The sequence below is a fragment of the Electrophorus electricus genome, chromosome 8 (assembly GCF_013358815.1).
Source record: "Electrophorus electricus isolate fEleEle1 chromosome 8, fEleEle1.pri, whole genome shotgun sequence".
Classification (NCBI taxonomy): domain Eukaryota; kingdom Metazoa; phylum Chordata; class Actinopteri; order Gymnotiformes; family Gymnotidae; genus Electrophorus; species Electrophorus electricus.
In genome coordinates this window covers 21171539-21191748 of record NC_049542.1, presented here as the reverse complement: position 1 = coordinate 21191748, position 20210 = coordinate 21171539, and the positions used below count along the sequence as shown (strand labels likewise).

Here is a 20210-nt window from a genome sequence, read left to right as displayed (position 1 = left end):
CCACAACTTACACATTTGGTAATAAAGATAACATTATAGGCCTTCAAAGAATATTTTCTGCCAAATGTAATGCTTTTTGGATAATGCCTGCATCATCCTGCAATGAGGTGATAGGGAGATGGCAACAGGCAACCCCAGTGTGTCAGTGTCAAAGTCAACTAATGAAAGCAGATCTTTAGAAAACCTTGGCATCATTTCCAGTATGATATAGCCAAGTTCATACATTCGGTGTTCACACTGAGTGTAGTGAGACAGTAGACATGTTTGCAGTGGTGTGGGACGGCTGGCTGTCTCACTAGAGGATAGTGCCTCCTTTATTGGGCAGTCCCTGATTGTCCCCAGTTCCTGTTGTTCTATTTGCGGCTCCGTGGTTGTCTCAAAGGTTTCCCACCGGATCAGATTGCCGCAGCACACTGCCTAGACAAAACTCCATTGAGGGCCGTAGCCAGGCCAGCCTCTTGCTCTCTCACCACCCTCTTTCCTGTAACCCTTCCCCACTGGAGCCTGCTTCAAAACAATGCATCGTTACCTATGGTTGCAGTGCGGCTGGGTGAGACAGAAACCAACCCGCCCCAAAGTTGCCTGGGAATGGATTCCTTTGGAGATAAAGGAAGCGCACGCGTGTGTGTGTGTGTGTGTGTGTGTGTGTGTGTGTGTATGTGTGTGTGTGTGTGTGTGTGTGTGTGTGTGTGTGTGTGTGTGTGTGTGTGTGTGTGTGTGTGTGTGTGATTTGCTATGACAGCAGATAGATGGTAGATAGATTCGGTTATGTGATGCTCTTTTGTGGCTCCTCAGGCCCCGGTCAAAGTTTGCTGCAGTTTCAGAATCTGAGGTTCACTAGTTTGCAACCAGACAACTACCAGTCTCTGATATCAGTTTATTTGGGAAGATCTATAAACGATAGAGTTCAGTAGTGCTTCCAAGGAAACTGCGTATCCAGCACAGCAAAAATAAACAACATCCCTAGCACAGGTTAAACAAAGCTTGGGAATGTTCCAGAGCTATATCTCTGCTCTTTTCACATGGCATTGAATACACTCAGCTCCCATAAAATGTGAGACCCAACAGTGAAAACAGAGCCTTTTCTGAAGAAAAACATTCTGAACCAGTGCCCCCCCACCACCACCACCACAAGCTCATGTGCACTGTGGAAGAAAAGTAAAATCCCATTCTGTGCTGTTTGTCAATGATGTAGAGGGGATACCATGCTGACATCTGCCCACTTCCTGAAGGAGCTGCAACCCATTTTTTGCTTAGAGCTGCCAACCACTGCTAGTGACAGACATATGAGAGTTGCTCACTGTGTGCTGATGTTTATTAAACTTTTTTGTTTACATTAAAAACACATTGCTGGATTAGATTTGGGGGAGAAGACATATGCTTACAGACATGCACATTTCTGTGCAAACACTGTTCTACATATACGTACATTCACACTAAAACACACACACACACACACACACACACACACACACACACACACACACACACACACACACACACACACACATACACACACAGATCTACAGATGACAGACAGAATAATCACAATGTGCTCAGACCAGAACAGCCTCAGGGCAGGCAGCGAGGGAGGGAGGTATATGTGTGTGTGTGTGTGTGTGTGTGTGTGTGTGTGTGTGTGTGTGTGTGTGTGTGTGTGTGTGTGTGTGTGTTGTAAGTACAGGCTGGGAGTGTGGTGGCTACATGTCCTCGGTCGTAATCCCTGACCCCCACCTCCTGCCCCTCCCTGAGCCTGGGAAGCCACAGCAGGAGGGTCTCACAGAGGGCCAGCGTGGGCAGACAGCTGCAAGGCCGGCAGGGAGCAGCCGGTACTGCAGCCCGGGCCATTTCTGCACTCCACACCACTCTCACAGGCTGTCCCACACACACAGGGCCACAAGGGCCAGATGACACGTTGTGTGTGTGTGTGTGTGTGTGTGTGTGTGTGTGTGTGTGTGTGTGTGTGTGTGTGTGTGTGTGTGAGTGAGGAGTGTGTGTATGTGTGTGTGTGTGTGTGTAAGTGTGTGTGTGTGTTTGTGTGTAAAAACAGCACATGTCCACAATCAGTTGCCTCTGTCAAATAAAATAATAATGGACAAGTACACTACAGACTTGATGTATAGCTGTCTGCATGCATCCACCTAAAACTGTCAGTATATCTGCCTACGTCTGTCTAACTGTATGTGAATTCTAACCAAGTCTTTCCTCTATATGTCTGCATTGCAAGCATTTCACTGTCATACGACTGCATGAGGAACTACATAAAAATCTCCACACATTATACAAAAATAGAATTTTTAACTTAAGTTTCAGTCATAACAGGGTCAGTAGGCAGTGTTTCATTTCACATATGCAAGGGAACCTTTGAACGGACGTCTCTCAGCCCAGTGGGAACAGTAAGAGTGAGACGCCGGTATTTGTGTAAGTGAAGCTGTGGGACGTTCTGAAAACAGCCTGTCAGTGCTGGGCAGTGGCCAGAGCTCAGGCTGTCAGTGTAATGACTGAATAAACACTCAGCAGGCCAGGCAAAGCTCACAGTGACACTCTCCATGTGTTCACGCATCACTCCCTGCCGTCCACACCATCAGCAGCAATGTGGCGAGGCTCAAAATGTAGGTATGTAGATTTAGAAAATCATGGAATTAGGACATTATATGTGCTGACAAGTGCACCTACTTATTTTCTCAAATGGACTCGAAAGCTGAAATAACACAAGAGCCACTGTTAAATGAGTGTGATATCAGCTAGAGACTCAGTAGGGTGTTTGTATAAGTGTAAGATAAGCCACAGTTTCTCAGTAAGCTACAGTTGCACAGTGCAGAGATCCAGAAGTGCCCAGGCTTCATTTCACAGGCCTATGAATGGGAGCAAAAAAACAATACCTCTCTGGTGGCTCATCTGCCTGTAGCATTAGTGGCCTACAGTCGCGGAAGCTTTTGGTGAGGGTTACAGTTAGGGTTAGAGACTCTACACCACTACTCACCAATCTAAAGTATTCTTCCTGGAGATATATATATATATATATATATATATATATATATATATATATATATATATATATTACATTGTAGAAAATCACATTTAAGTATTTACATAAAGACATGATGCAATATACAAAAACAAAAGATGAGTATTAAGACAATATGTAAGAGTATTCAAACCAAATACAGAAAAATTAAAAGCCTCTAACTCTTTGCAACTGAAATCCCCTTTTCATTAGTAATTGCTTACAACAATTTTGACATAAAATTCACCATATGATCATAATTTATTTATGATTATCATCTTATATAGACCATGTAAAATGAAATATTAGGTGATCATAAGTGTGTTTATAGTTTTCAATGTCGTTCAACATAAAACTGTCCTGGATGTGTACCTAAACTTTTGTCACTGGAGATATTAACTCTACTTTAATCACACACACATGATAGTCTACTAAAACTTTCTCTCTGATGCTGTGCTAATCTGGTTGGAAACAGAACTTGTGCAGCAAGCTTCAAGGGCTTTGGCGCTTCTCTGAGTACTGACAGCCGAGTGTTATTCACAAGCCAAGTGGATCTGTGCAGTTGGCAGCCACGCACCAGCCTACAGCACCACATGGCTAAGCAGAAGACCTCCAACTTAAACACTTATGCCATTAAGTAAGTGTGTGTGGACATGTGCGTGTGTGTGTGTATGCACTTGTACTCATGCAGCTGGGTTGGCTATGTTTGGAGCAGACACCAACTGTATTGACAGGTAGTAAGAGACAGTTACAGTCAAGCACATTAATAGAGAAAATCCACCAGCAATTCATATAAACAGTTCCAGTAATGTTAGGACTATCAAAGGTCTCAGGCTTGTCGGTTTACTATAAATAAACCCATGCACACAGTAGACAGACAGGAATAAAGAGGAGACTGACAGTGAGAAAACAGGAACACAACATTATTCCATAAGGGGATATTCCTTCCACACACTTCCTCACTTTTTTTCTCACCCACATTCTAGTGAGCCCTTCATCACTTCATTGCCTCTCCTCTTTTCCTTCCTCATCTCTTCCTCCACTTTTCCTCCTTCATTACTCTTCTCTTGGTTCAGTTTTCAGCCCCCCAATTCCAGGCTTTGTCAGCTCTCATCATGGTTCCAGACAGCTAGGCCTTGGTGGTGGGCCGCTCTTCTGCATGGGGGCAGTTTCCGGGAGCGTCTGCTGCCCCGTCTATGCCCGGAGGGCTCGATTTCATGGGCTCACGCGGGCAGTGGGGGGTTCCCAGTCATGCAGCAGACATGGAGGGCTTTCACACAGCCTCCCTCCTGACCCCTCCCATTACACAGGTCACAGGGTGGCGCTGTCCCAGGGCGCCTGCATAAAGGGCAAACCACTGCCATTTTGCCAGGGCAAAAGTCAATTACAAGCATGTTTTGATCATGGGTCGTTATCAAATTAGAAAATATGTGAGTGTGACAAGGATTGTGTGAGTGTGACAAGGATTGTGTGTGTGTGTGTGTGTGTGTGTGTGTGTGTGTGTGTGTGTGTGTGTGTGTGTGTGTGTGTGTGTGTGTGTGTGGATGGGTGGGGTGGGGATGGCTGTGTGTGTTTGTCTCTATGTAGCCACACTTGTGGCTGTCATAAAAAGCGCACAGACACAAGATTGCCCCTAGCCAGACAGAATAAGGTCTAAATTCTTTCAGTGCATGAGTAATAGAAAACAGATTCAAATATTTATCATGTTCTGAATAATTGCATCCATTTTAAATTCTCTGATATATTGTGGTCTGGTAAAGTTTTCTTTTGGACACACACACACACACACACACACACACACACACACACACACACACACACATCCTACTAAACTATACAAAATGAAAGTATGAAAGTCTGCAGACCTCACTCCTTTCCTAACCACAGTCCTATAGCTAACATTTACATGTGGATGACCACCCACTTTGAGTCACCTCATAGCTTCACTCACCCCATTACAACTAAGAAAATTCCCTGTGAACTATTCTATTTAACACCAATATCAGCCTCATATCAACAATGAAACAATAAATGTTCCTGTCATCTTATTTCCAAAAATGACAGTCAGTTTGACTTCACCAAAGCTGTCTGAGTCTGTCTGAGTGGAAGTAAATTGATTCTGGCCCTGATGATTAGTTTTGACCACTGCAGTTACGTAAGCCCAAACCACATGAGTGTCTGACCATCAGTGTAAAAATCATGCTTTGTGGTCAACATCCAAATTTATCCTTCAACATTATGGGCAGATTAGCAAAAACATTTGGTTTTGTTGGGCAAAGTGTCTTCCTATGGTAGAAAGGCTATTGGAGAGAGGTCTGACTCCTATTAATCCAATTTTAACTGCTCCCATTTCAGTAGTGTAGTTGATGTAGATTATTCTAAAGCTATCATCTAGAAATTTATGCTCAAATGATTCTAATATTCACTCAGTAATATAATAATTACCATGTCTATAACTATTACCTAGTCAACAACTATTACCTAAGTAGTCAAGTATTTACAATAGCCATGAAGACAAGCCAGTTCTTTTGAGAGTGTAATAAGGGTGAAACCACTCAGCCTTTCATGGAATACACACAGTGAGGCTCTCACAGGCAATGGGTGTAGCTCCATGAGAGAGAATAATAGTCTTTTTAGTATTCACAATGCCATGAGATGGAAGAGTACACAAATATGGGAGGAGGAATCCTGCAGGTCATTAAAATAACTCTCTCTCTCTCTCTCTCTCTCTCTCTCTCTCTCTCTCTCTCTCTCTCTCTCTCTCACACACACACACACACACACACACACACACACAAAAGGCCTGTAGGAGGTAATGGTGAATTTCACACCCTCTTGGATCAAAAAGAAAAAAAAAAGACTTGTGATGCCAAAGGATCAGAGGGCAACTCTCCAAAACACAACCAACAAGCAAAGCCACATGCGCACGCGCGTATGCACGTACACACACATGCACGCACACGTTCACGCAAACAGGACAATGCAAGGTGTCACACGCATCTCAGAGAGAATTAGGCACTGCTTCCTCTCCCAGTGAACAAAACAAAGCCACTCTTCCTCTGTGGCTGCACTCAATGCACTGCTATTTATAAACAATCACATCTCCCCTTGCCTCTCCTCCAGAAACGCAGCCTTGTTTAACACATTGTTTTGGAGAACGGAACATCTGTCTGTGCTGGATGCAGGCGCCCCAGCACAGCATGGAGCAGAGCTCCACCCGGTCCCCTCCTCTGCTGCCACACTGCAGCCGCATGTGCAGATTATAGTTTACAACCTGCAACCTGCACCCACCACACTGATCATGGGCAGCTGCCAGAGACTATACCTCTGTGGAAATGTGCTTTTCCACATTTTCTGTGCAAAAATGAGGTAAAGAAATTAGCATTTAATGATTCATGTCATGCTGCCCCGAGATGGGGTCTGAAAAAGGTTGCATTTCCTTTAGTTTTGCCCAGCACCGCTTGTGCCAGTATGCTGAGTCGGCTCCAGATCTTGGCGTGGATTTAAAGAGGCCAGAATGAAAGCGCAGCGGCACTTGAGACCCACTGAGAGAAGCAAAAAGCTCCGGCTTGGAATGAAAGAGGGGCCCTGGGCATGCTTCGCTGGAGGGAAATGATGTTGTGTCGTGGGTCTTCACCTTCAAAAGAGCGCCAGCGAGAGCGCCACTAATCACAGCGTGCGATGAGACACAGGAACAAAGGCGAACGGCGGCAGAAAACAACAGCGTGGGAAACCTTTGTGAACTTGAGTTACAAGTGAAGCCTCCCCACCACAGACCCACACACACATACACTCCACAAATACACAACAGTTCTTTTACACCCCAGCCCCCAACCTCCCCTCCACCCAGTCTGACCCCCTCTGACGCCCCTACCCCAACAATCAGTGGCTAGCATGGGGGGGTTTATCTTTACGGCTAACCCCAGGCTGGTAGCAGGAACAGCAACATGAAAACATGCCCAAAGTGCTTCCTCTCATTCATGCATGCAGAGCAAGGGGGCTTCTCCTCTGCACTGATGACAATTAAGCACACTGGGCTGAGGCTGATAAGGATCTGGCACCCTGCCTTTCAGCCTGCTCTATATCAATGGGTACAGGCTCTATTCTTTGGCCTCACAGCTATTCCTGGAGCCTGGATGCGGCAGGAGAAGTCACTAAGTTCAGACTGTATTATTTCAGCATGACACATTTAGCGGCGGAAAGGATAACTCTTTAAAGATTAAAGACAGTACCACTAAGGTGAGATGCCAAACCTTAATAGCAAAATAAATAAATAAATAAATAAATAAATCCATTTCCTATTGGGCTAGTGAGAGTGTCAGCAGTGGGAGACATTTGACTGTTAAAAATGACTTACTGTTTACTCATTGTGTTATTATGTGTGTGGCATTGTTCTCATATATTGTTCTGTTCCCCCTCCTTTTTTTCTAACTACAGTTATTGTTGTTAATCTATTTAGCAGGAAGTGTCAAATTGTTCAGTCATTGTCAGTAAGGAATATGGCATACTCGTTTGTTGAAAGGAATAAGGCATAGGATATATGTGCATTTGACAACTACCACAGCCCTGCTGCCGGTTAGAACTCCTGAGCACTGTTGTATTTGCTCAATAACTATCGAGCTAAACTGTCTTAAAGCTTCCCAAGCCCTGTGCGTGTGCGTCGTGGAAGACGCGCGTCAGGACTTGAATCCGTTTTAATTGTTTTAATATCTTTTGTTATAGGCAGGGCTCGCTGTGCACGCAGTGGGCGCATGCTGAATCTCCTGGGGTAAGATTAGACTTGGTGGCTTCCTCCTGCACGCCGCACTCCTTGGGATGAGTTAGTATTAGATTACAGGTTCACACGCTCATTCGCAGACCGCCCGTCGCCCCGACCAATTGCCCCATTCATTCCAACGCCGGAGACGGCCGTCGCCCCTGATTGGTTATCTGCACCGGGCTAAGAAACTTTCCCACGGCTCGCGCGTGCTGACAGCCGGCCAGCCACTCCTCGCAGCCGGGCCAGACAGCACTAGTGCCGGCGGAACACGGGGGCGGAGCGCGACACTTACGGACAGACAGTCTATTGGCTCTTTGACAAAATTATTCAAAGAAGTAGGGCGTGTTTAAAGTGGAGCCCGGGCAACTGACCTGTCGCTCAAACACGAATCTGTTCATTAATTGGCTACCTGCCTGCCTTGCCCCGCCCTTCTTGGCTTGTTGCAGCGTTGAAATGATACCGTGGGAAAGCTTGACGCTTCAAACGGATGAACCACAGGCTCACCTGACAGTCAGCGCTCAGTGAAAGACGCTCAAGACTCTTCTGATTTCCCAGATTTGTTCAGAATGAAGAGAAATCACGATTTCAGTTCTTCGGACAGCGAGCTTGATGAGAATATAGAAGTGGAGAAGGAAAGTGCCGATGAGAATGTGTAAGTCATATGTTCAGTGCTGTCTCCGAAATTGTTAGGCAAGATACTACATGGGGCTCTGCACAAGACAAAACCAAGTAATAGCTCGAAAAAACGTCGAACGTAAATAAATTACCTGTCTTAAATGGTTGCCTCAAATGTGAAAAACGGAGATGCGAATTGTCTTTTGATGGTAAAATCTGATAATACAAAACGTAAGGATTTACGATTTATTTTAAAAATTTATTTCAGTGGTATGAACTCTCCGCTTGGATCAATGTCTCCTTCTACAACATCTCAAGTACAAGCGAGGAAACGACGCCGAGGAGTAAGTAGTGTACTAGTTACATATTACGCGTAAAAGAAAGTGAATCAATCTAAAATATAATTTAAAATTAATTTTACATTTGCTAACAGCAGTATAACAATCCGTTTTCGTAGATAATTGAAAAACGGCGCAGAGACCGCATCAACAACAGCTTGTCTGAACTGCGAAGACTGGTTCCTAGCGCCTTTGAGAAACAGGTGAGCTTTGCGCTTGATCACCGATCACAACTTCTAAATTCCTGTAATCATTGTTCACTCAGTGTCCTCATCTTTAACGCATGCAACATCCGTTACATAGCTACACTTTATCCTTACACTTAGTGTGCAGTCAAATAAAAATGTTATCGCTTCATCCACCGTCCAGGGTTCGGCCAAACTGGAAAAAGCGGAAATTTTGCAGATGACGGTGGATCATTTGAAGATGCTTCATGCGGCCGGTGGCAAAGGTAGCGTATAGCTTAATTTTTTATTAACGAAATTACAAGCAACATACAAACCCAAGTCCTTGAGTGTCACAGTCTATTTTAAAGTCACCTGACTTCAAGTAGAGTAATTCTGAACAAAGCGAATATACTATAAGCTTCAAAATTAATTATATCCTTGCATTGGCCACACAACATTTTGCATTAGAGCAAAACCGCTGAGCATCTGTCCTACCTTCCAGGTTACTTTGATGCCCACGCTTTGGCCATGGACTACCGTGGCCTGGGCTTCAGAGAGTGCCTTGCTGAGACAGCCCGGTACCTCAGCATCATCGAGGGCCTGGACAACACGGATCCACTCCGCATTCGGTTGGTGTCCCACCTGAACAACTATGCCACCCAGAGAGAGGCTCACTCTGGTCTAGGTCACCTGGCCTGGGGCTCCGCGTTTGGGACCCCGCCGGGTCACCTGGCCCACCACCTGCTCCTACCGCCACAACAGCAGGGGGCACCGCTCACGCGCAGCGCCAGCAGTCCCCCGTCCTCATCCTCGTCCTCTTCCTCGTCCTCTCCGCCTGCACCGTCCTCAGAGACCCATGCCTCCAGCCGGCTGACTGGCACAGGGATCAACGAGGCTGGGCACAGCGGACCACTGAGGATGCCCCCTGGCACAGCCTTGCCCCCAGGGCTCACGGCGCCATCCGCATCCAAGCTCTCCCCACCCCTCCTCACATCGCTGTCTGGCCTCGCCGCTTTTCCTTTCCCTCTGGGTGCCTTTCCGCTGCTCTCACCAGGCTCGCTGGGGCCCGCCACTCCTTCTTCCAGCCTGGGGAAGCCCTACCGACCCTGGAGCATGGAGATAGGGGCCTTTTGAACTCTGATTCTAGCACTCGTGGAGCTGAGCCGGATTTCCACGGACAGAGTGTCAGACCAGAAATCACTTGCTTTCTGAAGTATTGAAAGAAGATGGACCTTATTAGTGTGGATTTGACAAAGTGGAAAGAAACACCAGAGAACTAATGCGCAAGAGAATTAGCTGTGTTGATTTTTGAAAACATTCTATTTTCCCCTCCTCTGAGAGACACTTTTCTTTCTGGCTAATCAGGGATAGGTTCTACTGATGGCCAGTCTTGTGTCCATTAACTACATAGCAAAACTGTTTTTTTAGTCTTTGAGTAGAACAGGGTGCTATGCTGGTACAAGGTCCTGCCTTACTGTTAGGTCAGAGTGAGAGAGAGAGAGAGACAGAGAGAGAGAGAGAGAGAGAGAGAGAGAGAGAGAGAGAGAGAGAGAGAGAGAGAGATGCGTGTTTTGGGGCTATGGTACTGATACATCTAAATGGCAGTCAGTGGGTGTAATAATTAGAACCAGTTGTTTATCAGAATGAAAATAAATCATTTTGAAGTGTAGTTTAAAGTGAAAAGCAGAATGTTTTCCACCCTTTGTCACAGTATTTTAATTTACATCCTTAAAATTAATTTCTTTAAAGGTGTTTAGAAATCTCATGGCTCAAGGGTGAAATATAAAGCAATTATTGTACTCCTTCTCACATCTTGGCAAGATATTATATTGTATTTCATTTGTATTTGCTGACTCCATGAAGCTATGCAATCTGGCAGTCTATGGCTCAAAGGGTGTATGAGTTTGACTGCATGAGTTGGAGCTTTTCTTATGTAAAACCTATGCAACAGAACCTCTTTCTCAACTAAATTAGATTTTTTTTCTGTGACCTGCAGCATTTTTCCATTGCATCTATTTATATGAAACATCATGAACTGTAGTAGCCAGTCATTGGACTCAAATCACTGTAAACCCCATTTTAAATTGTGACAGCCGTTAACACTTTTTCTCACAGGACAATCTATTAAAATGTCACTAAATAAATAACATAAAATAGCACTTGTTTGTTTCAGTCATGCTTGAATGTAAATTTTTTTTTGGAGACATACAGATTGACAGATACATGAAGTACTGACACACAAATGCGTACAGTCATACCCAAACCCAATTGTCTCTCGCAGTGGTGGAAGTACATATACTTCAAATGTCAGAAGCAGTGTAGTGGACTTTTTAGAGATCTTTATGAGCATTCCTTCCATCATAGACAAGGCTATGGTGCTGACGGATGCGCGTAAGTTCGGCTGCAGGACTTGTCGCCCACTTTACTTTGCAATAAAGCAAATGCATGCAGTTGGTTCCTGTGGGCATGTGCTGTTGTGCTGTCCTGCTTAACTGTGATTTTAAATACTACTTTAAATGGGTTTTAAAATCCAGATCACAGGAAATATCAAATCGTTTTAGTTAGGACAACGGCAATGTGCCCATTTCCATTTATATATATATATATATATATATATATATATATATATATATATATATATATATATATAATTTTTATTTTATTTTTTTTACTACATGTATAGACATTTTGAGACAAGATATGTGACTGAACTCATGAAGTTAATATTTAAATACTGAAACTCATGGTATGCTTTTTTTTTTTTTTCATTTAAAGAATCATGTGAATATAAACCATACAGAGAGGAAGAGTGGGTGGCAAAAACACCTATAGGTGAGAGAATTTGTATAGGAAAGAGAGAACAAGTGTGTGATTCCACTCGGCCTCTGTGACTTCTCTATGTGTTTAGGAAGCCATGAACAGCCAGGGGATATCCTGTACAATGGCAGCCTGCACTGGCTCAGGCTGTGTGGAAAGGAGAGAGTGAGGGATGCAGAGGAAAGAGGGATGTAGAGGAGAGAGGAATAGACTGAGCAGGAGGAGAGGAAGTAGCAGCACAGTGCAGCTTTGTCCTGTAGCAATCGCAGCACACACAACTCCGGGTCTGTTGGACTCCCACGCTACTGCACACTCTAAGGGCCTGCCAGCCAAATCCGTAAAACAGATCTTCCTCCTACACACACCCTGATGCCAAGATACACTCTTCTCTCTCTCTCTCTCTCTCTCTATTCTTTCCATCTCTCTCTGTGCACCTTTCTTTCTGTCTTGTCTGCCTGCTTTACACTATCTCTTCTGCCATCCTGTATATATATAAAATATTAAAATAAAAAGGCATATTAATAGTATTTAGTTGTTTTGACTGCCACCGCCATTTGTTAGGTAGTCATTTGTTGCCACCTGCAGGTGATATATAGTACTACAATTGTGAGGCACTTGCAGTGAGGCAACTTTTGCAGAACACCCAGTCACCCACTTACCTTCGAATAAATTCGTTTAAAATAGTCACTTGGTAATTTTAAGGAAGACAAAAAATTTAATTTACACTGACATCACTTCTTTTATTTGAATTTAGAGAAAAGTGAAAAGCCATAGACATTCACTCTCATTCACAGAACCCCAAACCTTTATTTGGGGCTTGCTCACAAAGATATATGTGTTAGGGGAGGAAAGCACGTGAAGAGGAGGAGGCAGCAGAAAGAGGCTCAGCAAGGATCTGCCTCCAACCTAGGGAGCAGAATGATGTAACCCTCTCCACCTGGTCACATAAGAGCAAAGACATACATCCACATGGTCCACGCACATCAGCTTTATACACACTATACACAGCCACACACACCTATGCATGGAGGGAATGTGAGTCCAGGTTGGTATTTTGTTGTTGTTTGTTCTCCATTGTGTCCCTACATTGTCCATTCACTAAGCTCTCTGTATATTTTGCCACTTATTTTCATAGTGGCCCCTGTGGATCTCTGGGTACGAATAGGGCTCATTGGTTTGGGTTTTGAGATCCATACGTGAGCGTAAACTACCATCCTCTGAAATGGAAAAGAGGGAAGTCTTCAGAGTATTAGTGGCTACAAAATGACCATGAGGCACAGGTGTCCTGTGACAGAGACAATGCTGTAAGTAAAGACTTTGCAAGCCCCTCCTGAGCTATATTATCTCTGCTAACCCATGCATTCATTTATAGTGTGTATGGGGGCTGTGTGTGTCATAACTAAATTGTGTGTGTGTGTGTGTGTGTGTGTGTGTGTCAGAGAGAGAGAGAAAATACATTAAGACCGGACAAAGAGACAGACAGGAAGAGTTGGCTCATAAATGAATCTTGTGTAATCTACCTGTCAGAAGAGTCAGAAGTATGTGACATGACTGGTTATGTGCTCCACACAGACAGATCCAAATATGGCCATTGGGGCAGAAGATATGAAACTGCAAAAGTCAGCTAACCAGCAAAACTCACAAACACCAAAGCCTGGGACATGAGAAACTGCAGCAGATTTGAGAGATAGAAAGAGATCAAATGAATACATCCATTAATACACAGAGAGAGAAAATTATAAAATGGCACACTGCAATACTTTTGTTGTCTCATATATAACAAAAAAGGAAGTATTTACAAAAAACAATACCCACTTTAATTTGTTTCAAATCAAACAAGAACATTCTTTAGGGTTCTTCAGGGAGCAGTGGGATGCATGATGCTTTTATTTTTTTCTCTTTGTTCTGGGGGTGTTGGAAAAGGGGGGAAGGGTGTGCAGTCGCTGAGGGGTGAGGCTGGTCCTTCTCCCTCAGGTCAGGGTGGGGGGAGGGAGGTGCCCGAGGCTCTTTCTCTGTGTGGAAATAGGCGTTAGGGAGAAAGGGTCTCTCTGGTAGTCAGATGGGTGGGGACGGGAGCATGGTGGAAGTGGATAGGTATTCATGCTGTCAGCTCTTCTCGCATCTCTTTATTTCTGCGTACCATTTGGGCATGCCTCTCCTGCACACACACACACACACACACACACACACACACACACACACACACACACACACACACACACACACACACACACACACACACACACACAATTAATTCATGGCACACACAGCCCTACCCTGTACTCTTACTCATGTGAGAGCACATTGCAGTTAAAATAACTATTCGTTATTTCAATTATCAGTTCAGTTCAATAAAATTCAGTTTCATTCAGTTTACATTCCACTGAACAATCACAGCCTCACCCTCCCGGGAAAGCAGCCCTGCTCTTTGCCTCACTCTTGAGAACCCTCACCCTTTCCTGCAGCCGCTCCAGCATGGCTGTGAGGAGAGCCTTGCGCTTCTTCTGGTTGTGTTCCATCTTCATGATGAGCTTCTCCTCAGCCATTTTGCTGAAATGGCTGTTCTCCTCCATGGCTTTGAGCAGTACATCTCGCTCATGATCGCGCTTCTCAGCCAGAGCCTTTAACACCTGAGCTTCCTGAGACTGCAGCAGCCAGAAAGAGATGGAGGCAGAATGGAGGGAAGGACAGAGAGCCAGAGATAACGAGAGAAATAGAAGAAGAGACAGGAGAGACAGAAGAGTGTGCCACTGTAAGGAGAGGTGAAGGACATCTGGCTATTCACTTCCACGCAAACATTCCTGATCAATAACTGAGAGCCTGCAGAGGAAGCAGAAACTGCTCAAACAAATGAAATCAGCCACGCTGGTCTGCACATGACAGGTGAAAATCTCATCAATATTTTTTAGCTGTAACTCTGAGGTTGCAGATGTTTTCTGTTTGTAACTATATATTAGGCTTGCAGATACCTGTGCTGCACTACTTCCCATCAACATACAGCTTCATACTAAGCCATTTCCTTAAAAAGTAGGATGTTTCATTATTTGAACATGGCAACAAGCTGATGAATCACTCACTTTCCTCCGTTCCTCAGCTGCCTCAAGTTTCTTCTGAATATCCTCCAGAGAAACATCCCTCCTCTTGGGGGGTGATGCAATGCTGTACATCCCATCAGAAATGGGGGAAGGTGGTTTCAGGATCACTTCGAATGCTTGGCCAGAAGCACGCTTGTTAATGGGCTTGACCTTCATGTCTGAGCACACAAGAAGGCAAGGTGAGACATATGGCTATGTTTTTAGAAAATATACTGCACGAGGCAATAAGCAATCATTATAAGAATGTTGAGGGCTTATGGAGGTATTCATCATATGAATGCATGGAAATTTCATTACAAGAAGCAAGGTAAGTTTCTATCACGCATTTCTTGACCTCAATAAAAACAGACATATATATATATATATATATATATATATATATATATATATAAATTCATTATCATATATATATAAAATGTATTATCTTTATATAGCGCCTTTCAAGTAACCCAAGTACTTTCCAATTAAAGCACACAGCTTTTACATCCAGTTACATATAAATGTGACTCATGGTCATTTCCTACCTTCAAACTCAGCCATTATCTTATTGTGGGCATCTGGGTAAAAGCAGGAGCAGATGAGGGAGACGAGAGACAGCTCCTTCATCTTCTCTTTGTAAGCTGGAGGGAAACATGCCACATCAAACAAAGCTCCTTTGCCCTGAATTACTCTCTCTACATCTCTAAGTGTTTATGTCATGTTAGGATTGCATCCCGTGCAATCTGCATGTTGTGGAAAATAAATATTCAACAATAGACATGAAAAGCAGCATCAAAGCAGGTTCTCGGAGGACTGAATTAGCAGGGACATTGTCCCCATTTTTCTGGGTGGTTTTGTAGCCTCACAGGAGGGAACGAGGCAGCTGTGTCCTCAAATGCTCCTGGTGATCAAACACCCATATTCCCTAGAGGATTCCTCCTGCTTCATCAGAAATGAGTGTCATTATTTATGCACGAAGCCCAAGATTGACTTGCATGACGTTCTAAGATCCCATTTTGTTCTTGTATGGACTTGATTGGGAAGTTAAAGGTGTAGGATGATAGCATATGACAAATCATATTATTATTATTATTATTAGTTGCATTAATATAGCCTTTCTCAAACTCAAGGTCACTTTACAAATATCGCTTTTTTTTTCCACACACTCACACACCTGATGATATACAATTACATGTCGAGCTTAAAGACTATAAACGGTACTTTGTGACTGTTTCAGTTTTAACTATATTGACCAGCAAAACATGCTAAACTGAAATACAGTGGGTTGATTTTTGTATTAACTGGATGATTGTCAGAAAGGAAGTCTGCCCTTTGACAGGTGCTCATTTATGTTCTTATCAAACTGAACACATTTCACAGACCCGTCTCCTAGCAGGCAGCAGTCTGCTGCACTGCCACACTGGCACCCTGTCACTCCCTCCCACTTCTGCTATGGCTTCCCTCTGAGGAAAGCAGCTCTTCCTCACAGGCTGGTGAACTCAATAACCCTTCCCCATGACCGGAGGAAAGTACAAGCAGAGGGGGTGCTCCTGCTGGGCTTAAGAGCTCACAGACAGGTGAAGGGGGGATTTCTGCTTTTGGCGGAAGGGAATGCTAAGATGTAATCACTGGTATATCTGCCACATATCTGCCAGTGTGTTGTATGGGGTGAACTATCGAGTGCTCACAGTGAATATTCACACATGTGGGAAGCCTTTGCCCCCTTTAGTTCTGCAGTCAGGAAGAGAGGAGGCAGATTGGCAGTTTGGTAGAACAGGTAATTAAGGTTCACTGGCTGCTAAGCAGGTCAAAAGGGAACCTCAGACAGGGCTTGTTGTCTCTCTATGCTCTGTATAATCTGCTGTAATTAGAGAGCATTACTGAGATAAATCTTGGGGCTCAGATGTGTAAACTTCAAAGAGCACACCCAATAGTACTGCAACATATACACTGATGAATAAAAAAGACTGATATTGGTTTGACAGGACAAGAAATAGTTAAAAAGACTTTGATCTGTATTTGTTAAAAATGCTAAATTATACATTACGCCTGCTTCCTTGATCAAACCAGTTTGGCTGTGGTGGTGTTGTTGATATGAAACATCAATGAAGGATGCTGTTCTGCAACGCAATGTTTAAAAGCAGCAACATATTTTACTTTAAATCCAAAGTGACATAAAGGAGGAAACAAGCTTGCTACAAAAGGCGCATCAATAATGGAAAGGCTGCCTTGGATGCCTTTTGTGTGGCTTCTTTGATAATGCATCAGCATGCCCACCCTGGAAATCAATAATCATCTCCACCCCCACACACACACACACACAAAACCACAAACCCTAGGTCCTGCCCTGTAGCTGCTGCAGACCCCCCCCCCCCCAGACTTATGACTCCCATGAAAACCATTACCAAAGGCTGACATGACCAAACTCGTTTATTTAATTGCACTTGTCAAAAAGCTTGCAAGGCATAGTAGAGTTAGCTAGGCACAAGTCACCAATAAGTCATGTCTCAGCGATACAATATAACGTCTGGCCACACCCCTGTGGTCTGCAAGTTGCTTTGTGTCTATACTTTTAAAACTAGCACGTGATGCGGGGCTTTTGAGCATCTGTGCCTCGCCCTCACTTCAACCCTGAAAGGTTGAACTGAAAGCAATGATCCTCCATGATTGAATTTGTGGATTGCATTGGATTATTTACGCCTAACCAAACAAGTAGCTCAAATTTCAAAAGAAATAATAAAATACATTGGACCCACCAAAAGAATAAGGAAACCTGAGGTGATAATTTGCCCTTACCTTTTGGATAATGCTATTCAGTGAATCTAATCACCAAAATATATGGACCTTTATCAAATCAGGGTAGAAAGTAGAAATAATCAATTAGATAAACAGGCTATTAGGTTTTCCAGTATACTCCAACTTTGAGGCAGCATAGTGTCCATTCCATATCTATTGTATGCCTTAAAAATATTACACTTTTGGAACATGTATTGACTGACATGTTCTTTCTCATTAGTCTGTTATGTCTTTACATTGTCATGTATTGTCTAAACATGACGTAAATATACACAATTACTTATTTTACTACGCAAGTCTAAAAGGCATGTTCAATTCATCTTTTTATTTTAAAATGTAGTAGACCTTTATCATTAGATCCCGGTCATCATAGTGTTTTAGAAGACATGAGATGGCAACTAGAACAGTCAGCCTCACCCACAGACCCAACGGGAGAGCTCCACTGTGCTCCACAGCGTCCTCACCATAATTCAATGACGCCAGTGTGCGTCTACAGCCTTGACCGGCTCACCGCTCGTTCAAATCTCCAAAGGCGAAAAACCATGTTTACGGCGAGACGACTTCAGGACATACGCATACAAGTTTCCATTACAGGGGTCTCTGAGTGCATCTATCCACCAATCCACCCATCATTCACTGCTACAAACAGCAGTTTCTGTCAGATACACATAGCCTACGAACAGAACTGTTATTTAATAATTAATCCATTTCATCGTGCGATCTTATTAAGCAGTTTGTAAATAAGACGGTACCGTGGAAGGCCTATAGTTTAATCTGTAAATAAACCACATCGCCACATCTGAGCACTATTAGGTCTGTTCTAAGATGCCAGAATGTAGATAGGCGTTAGGCCTGTCCATAATAGTCCAGTTATAGCTTTCGGATGCACGAATCTTTGATAATAAACCAGGTAATGAGTCCTGCCTAAAATTGGTGCAACTCTGCATGAAAATCAGCGCAGATACGACGGCAAGTAATTAAATATAGGTAACTCAGTCAGTGACAAATGTTAATATATTATCCGAAAGCAGACAGTTCAACCGTTTCGAACGAACGAATAATCGTCATTCACAGATATCGTGTCGAAGCCTACTTGTCCCGTCATCTGCGTCTAGATGACATCTAATTTAATCGCTCCATCAAGGGATTGTAATAGCCTATATGTGGTTGAAAATAACGTAAGACGAATGGCCTGTGTGTGTTTCTGACGATCCCGTGGACCTCGTTGATCATCTTAAGTCAATAGTGTACTGAAACAGACAGAGCGAGATCTTGGGTGGGGTCCTTCTGCATTATGCTGTAGAAGCATGCATCGGTCTCTGGCAGCAGGTGCGGTATCATCTGCGCAAGCATCGCAACGTAAAACGTTTAAGAGGGCTTATATAATTTTATTTCCATATGGTCTATACAAAAAATATTGCATACTTAGCACCTCTTCGAAGTCAAAGATGTCTTGGCTGCTGATATATAGGCGTATAGAAAAGGGAAAAGACCGTCAAATATACAGCACCTGGCAAAAAATACATACACCACCTGTCAAGGTGGTAAATAAACAGACTATGGATTGCTCAAATAGAGCCTAAGGCTCGAAGAGTTTTATTTATTTATTTATTTTATCACACACGCGGTAGACTTCGCCCGGTCCTCACATTCACCCTGTGTACAGGCAGTCTTTTGTGTAATAAGGGTGTCGTCTCCCCAGTGAAGTATCTCATAAAACCATCTAACATCAAGTAGCAAAGAGCAATGGTTCATTCGTTTCAAAACCATCTAGACAACAGCATTGCGTAGTCTTACCGATTGCGGTTTTAGCCATGGCTGTCGTTGCAGTGACCGGTGCTGTAGCGAAGCGTGTCGTAGTTCTGAGCGGTGTCGAGAAACAGGACCTTTCTAAGGCACTGAGTCAGCAGAAGGACGCTCGATGTGAGAAGAGAGCAGGAGACAGGGCTAGTGAATTACCAGCGTCTGCGCGCTCAAGCAGATTGGCTACGGTGGTCCCCTGACGCGCATCACCAAGGCTGTCGCACTCAGCCGGTATTATAGCATACGGAAGAATTCATGTCAAGGTCTGCATAGGGTGCTTAAAAAACACTCTTCCCGTGTCTCACAAATGGTGCAGCCCGTGTTCGGATGGTTTTTACAGTTAACCGGTACAAAAAAACTAGAGTTCTGGAAACGCTATAGATTAGGCAATAATTTTACAGTGTTATCACAGATGACAGACAGTGTATTCTTCACTGTGTTGATTCACTCTGCACTCATTATATTAGAAACACCTCATTAGAAATTGGCCAATCTTTTAGGCATATAAAAGTGTGGCTCTTATAGGTTTCAGACTATAGTCCATCCTCTATTCATCACAGGACACTGGAGTTTCTGACCACAACACTGACCATGACTGAGCCAGTATTATTTCGGTAACCATCCTCAAGATGGCAGGGGCATTTTCATAATCGGAGTGGGTACTGTGGCATGAGTGTGTCAATTGTGTTGCTGTAGTTTTCACATGTGCATAAAGCAAACTGTGGTCAGAAAGTAACTATTCATAAAGTAACCAAATGCTCTCTGATTCGTTTAGTGCTGTTGATATTCATTCTGATTTCCCATGATCCATTCACCTTAAACTAAACTCTGCTC

The 20210-nt window shown here is 43.7% G+C and overlaps 2 protein-coding genes across 2 annotated transcripts; one reads left to right on the top strand and one right to left on the bottom strand.

The window, feature by feature from the left end:
• Nucleotides 1-8115: 8115 nt before the first annotated feature.
• On the top strand, nt 8116-11045 carry hey1 (hes-related family bHLH transcription factor with YRPW motif 1). The gene is made up of 5 exons (XM_027006305.2): nt 8116-8418; nt 8650-8725; nt 8839-8922; nt 9089-9170; nt 9389-11045. The coding sequence occupies exons 1-5, from the start codon at nt 8333-8335 to the stop codon at nt 10018-10020; spliced, it is 960 nt and encodes a 319-aa protein (XP_026862106.1). The 5' UTR covers nt 8116-8332; the 3' UTR covers nt 10021-11045.
• A 1372-nt stretch (nt 11046-12417) lies between these two features.
• stmn2b (stathmin 2b) lies at nt 12418-19593 on the bottom strand. The gene is made up of 5 exons (XM_027006313.2): nt 19371-19593; nt 15323-15418; nt 14781-14956; nt 14157-14348; nt 12418-13861 (listed from the first exon to the last, which is right to left on the bottom strand). Exons 1-5 carry the CDS (start codon nt 19387-19389, stop codon nt 13802-13804), a joined length of 543 nt encoding a protein of 180 aa, XP_026862114.1. The 5' UTR covers nt 19390-19593; the 3' UTR covers nt 12418-13801.
• Nucleotides 19594-20210: the final 617 nt, after the last annotated feature.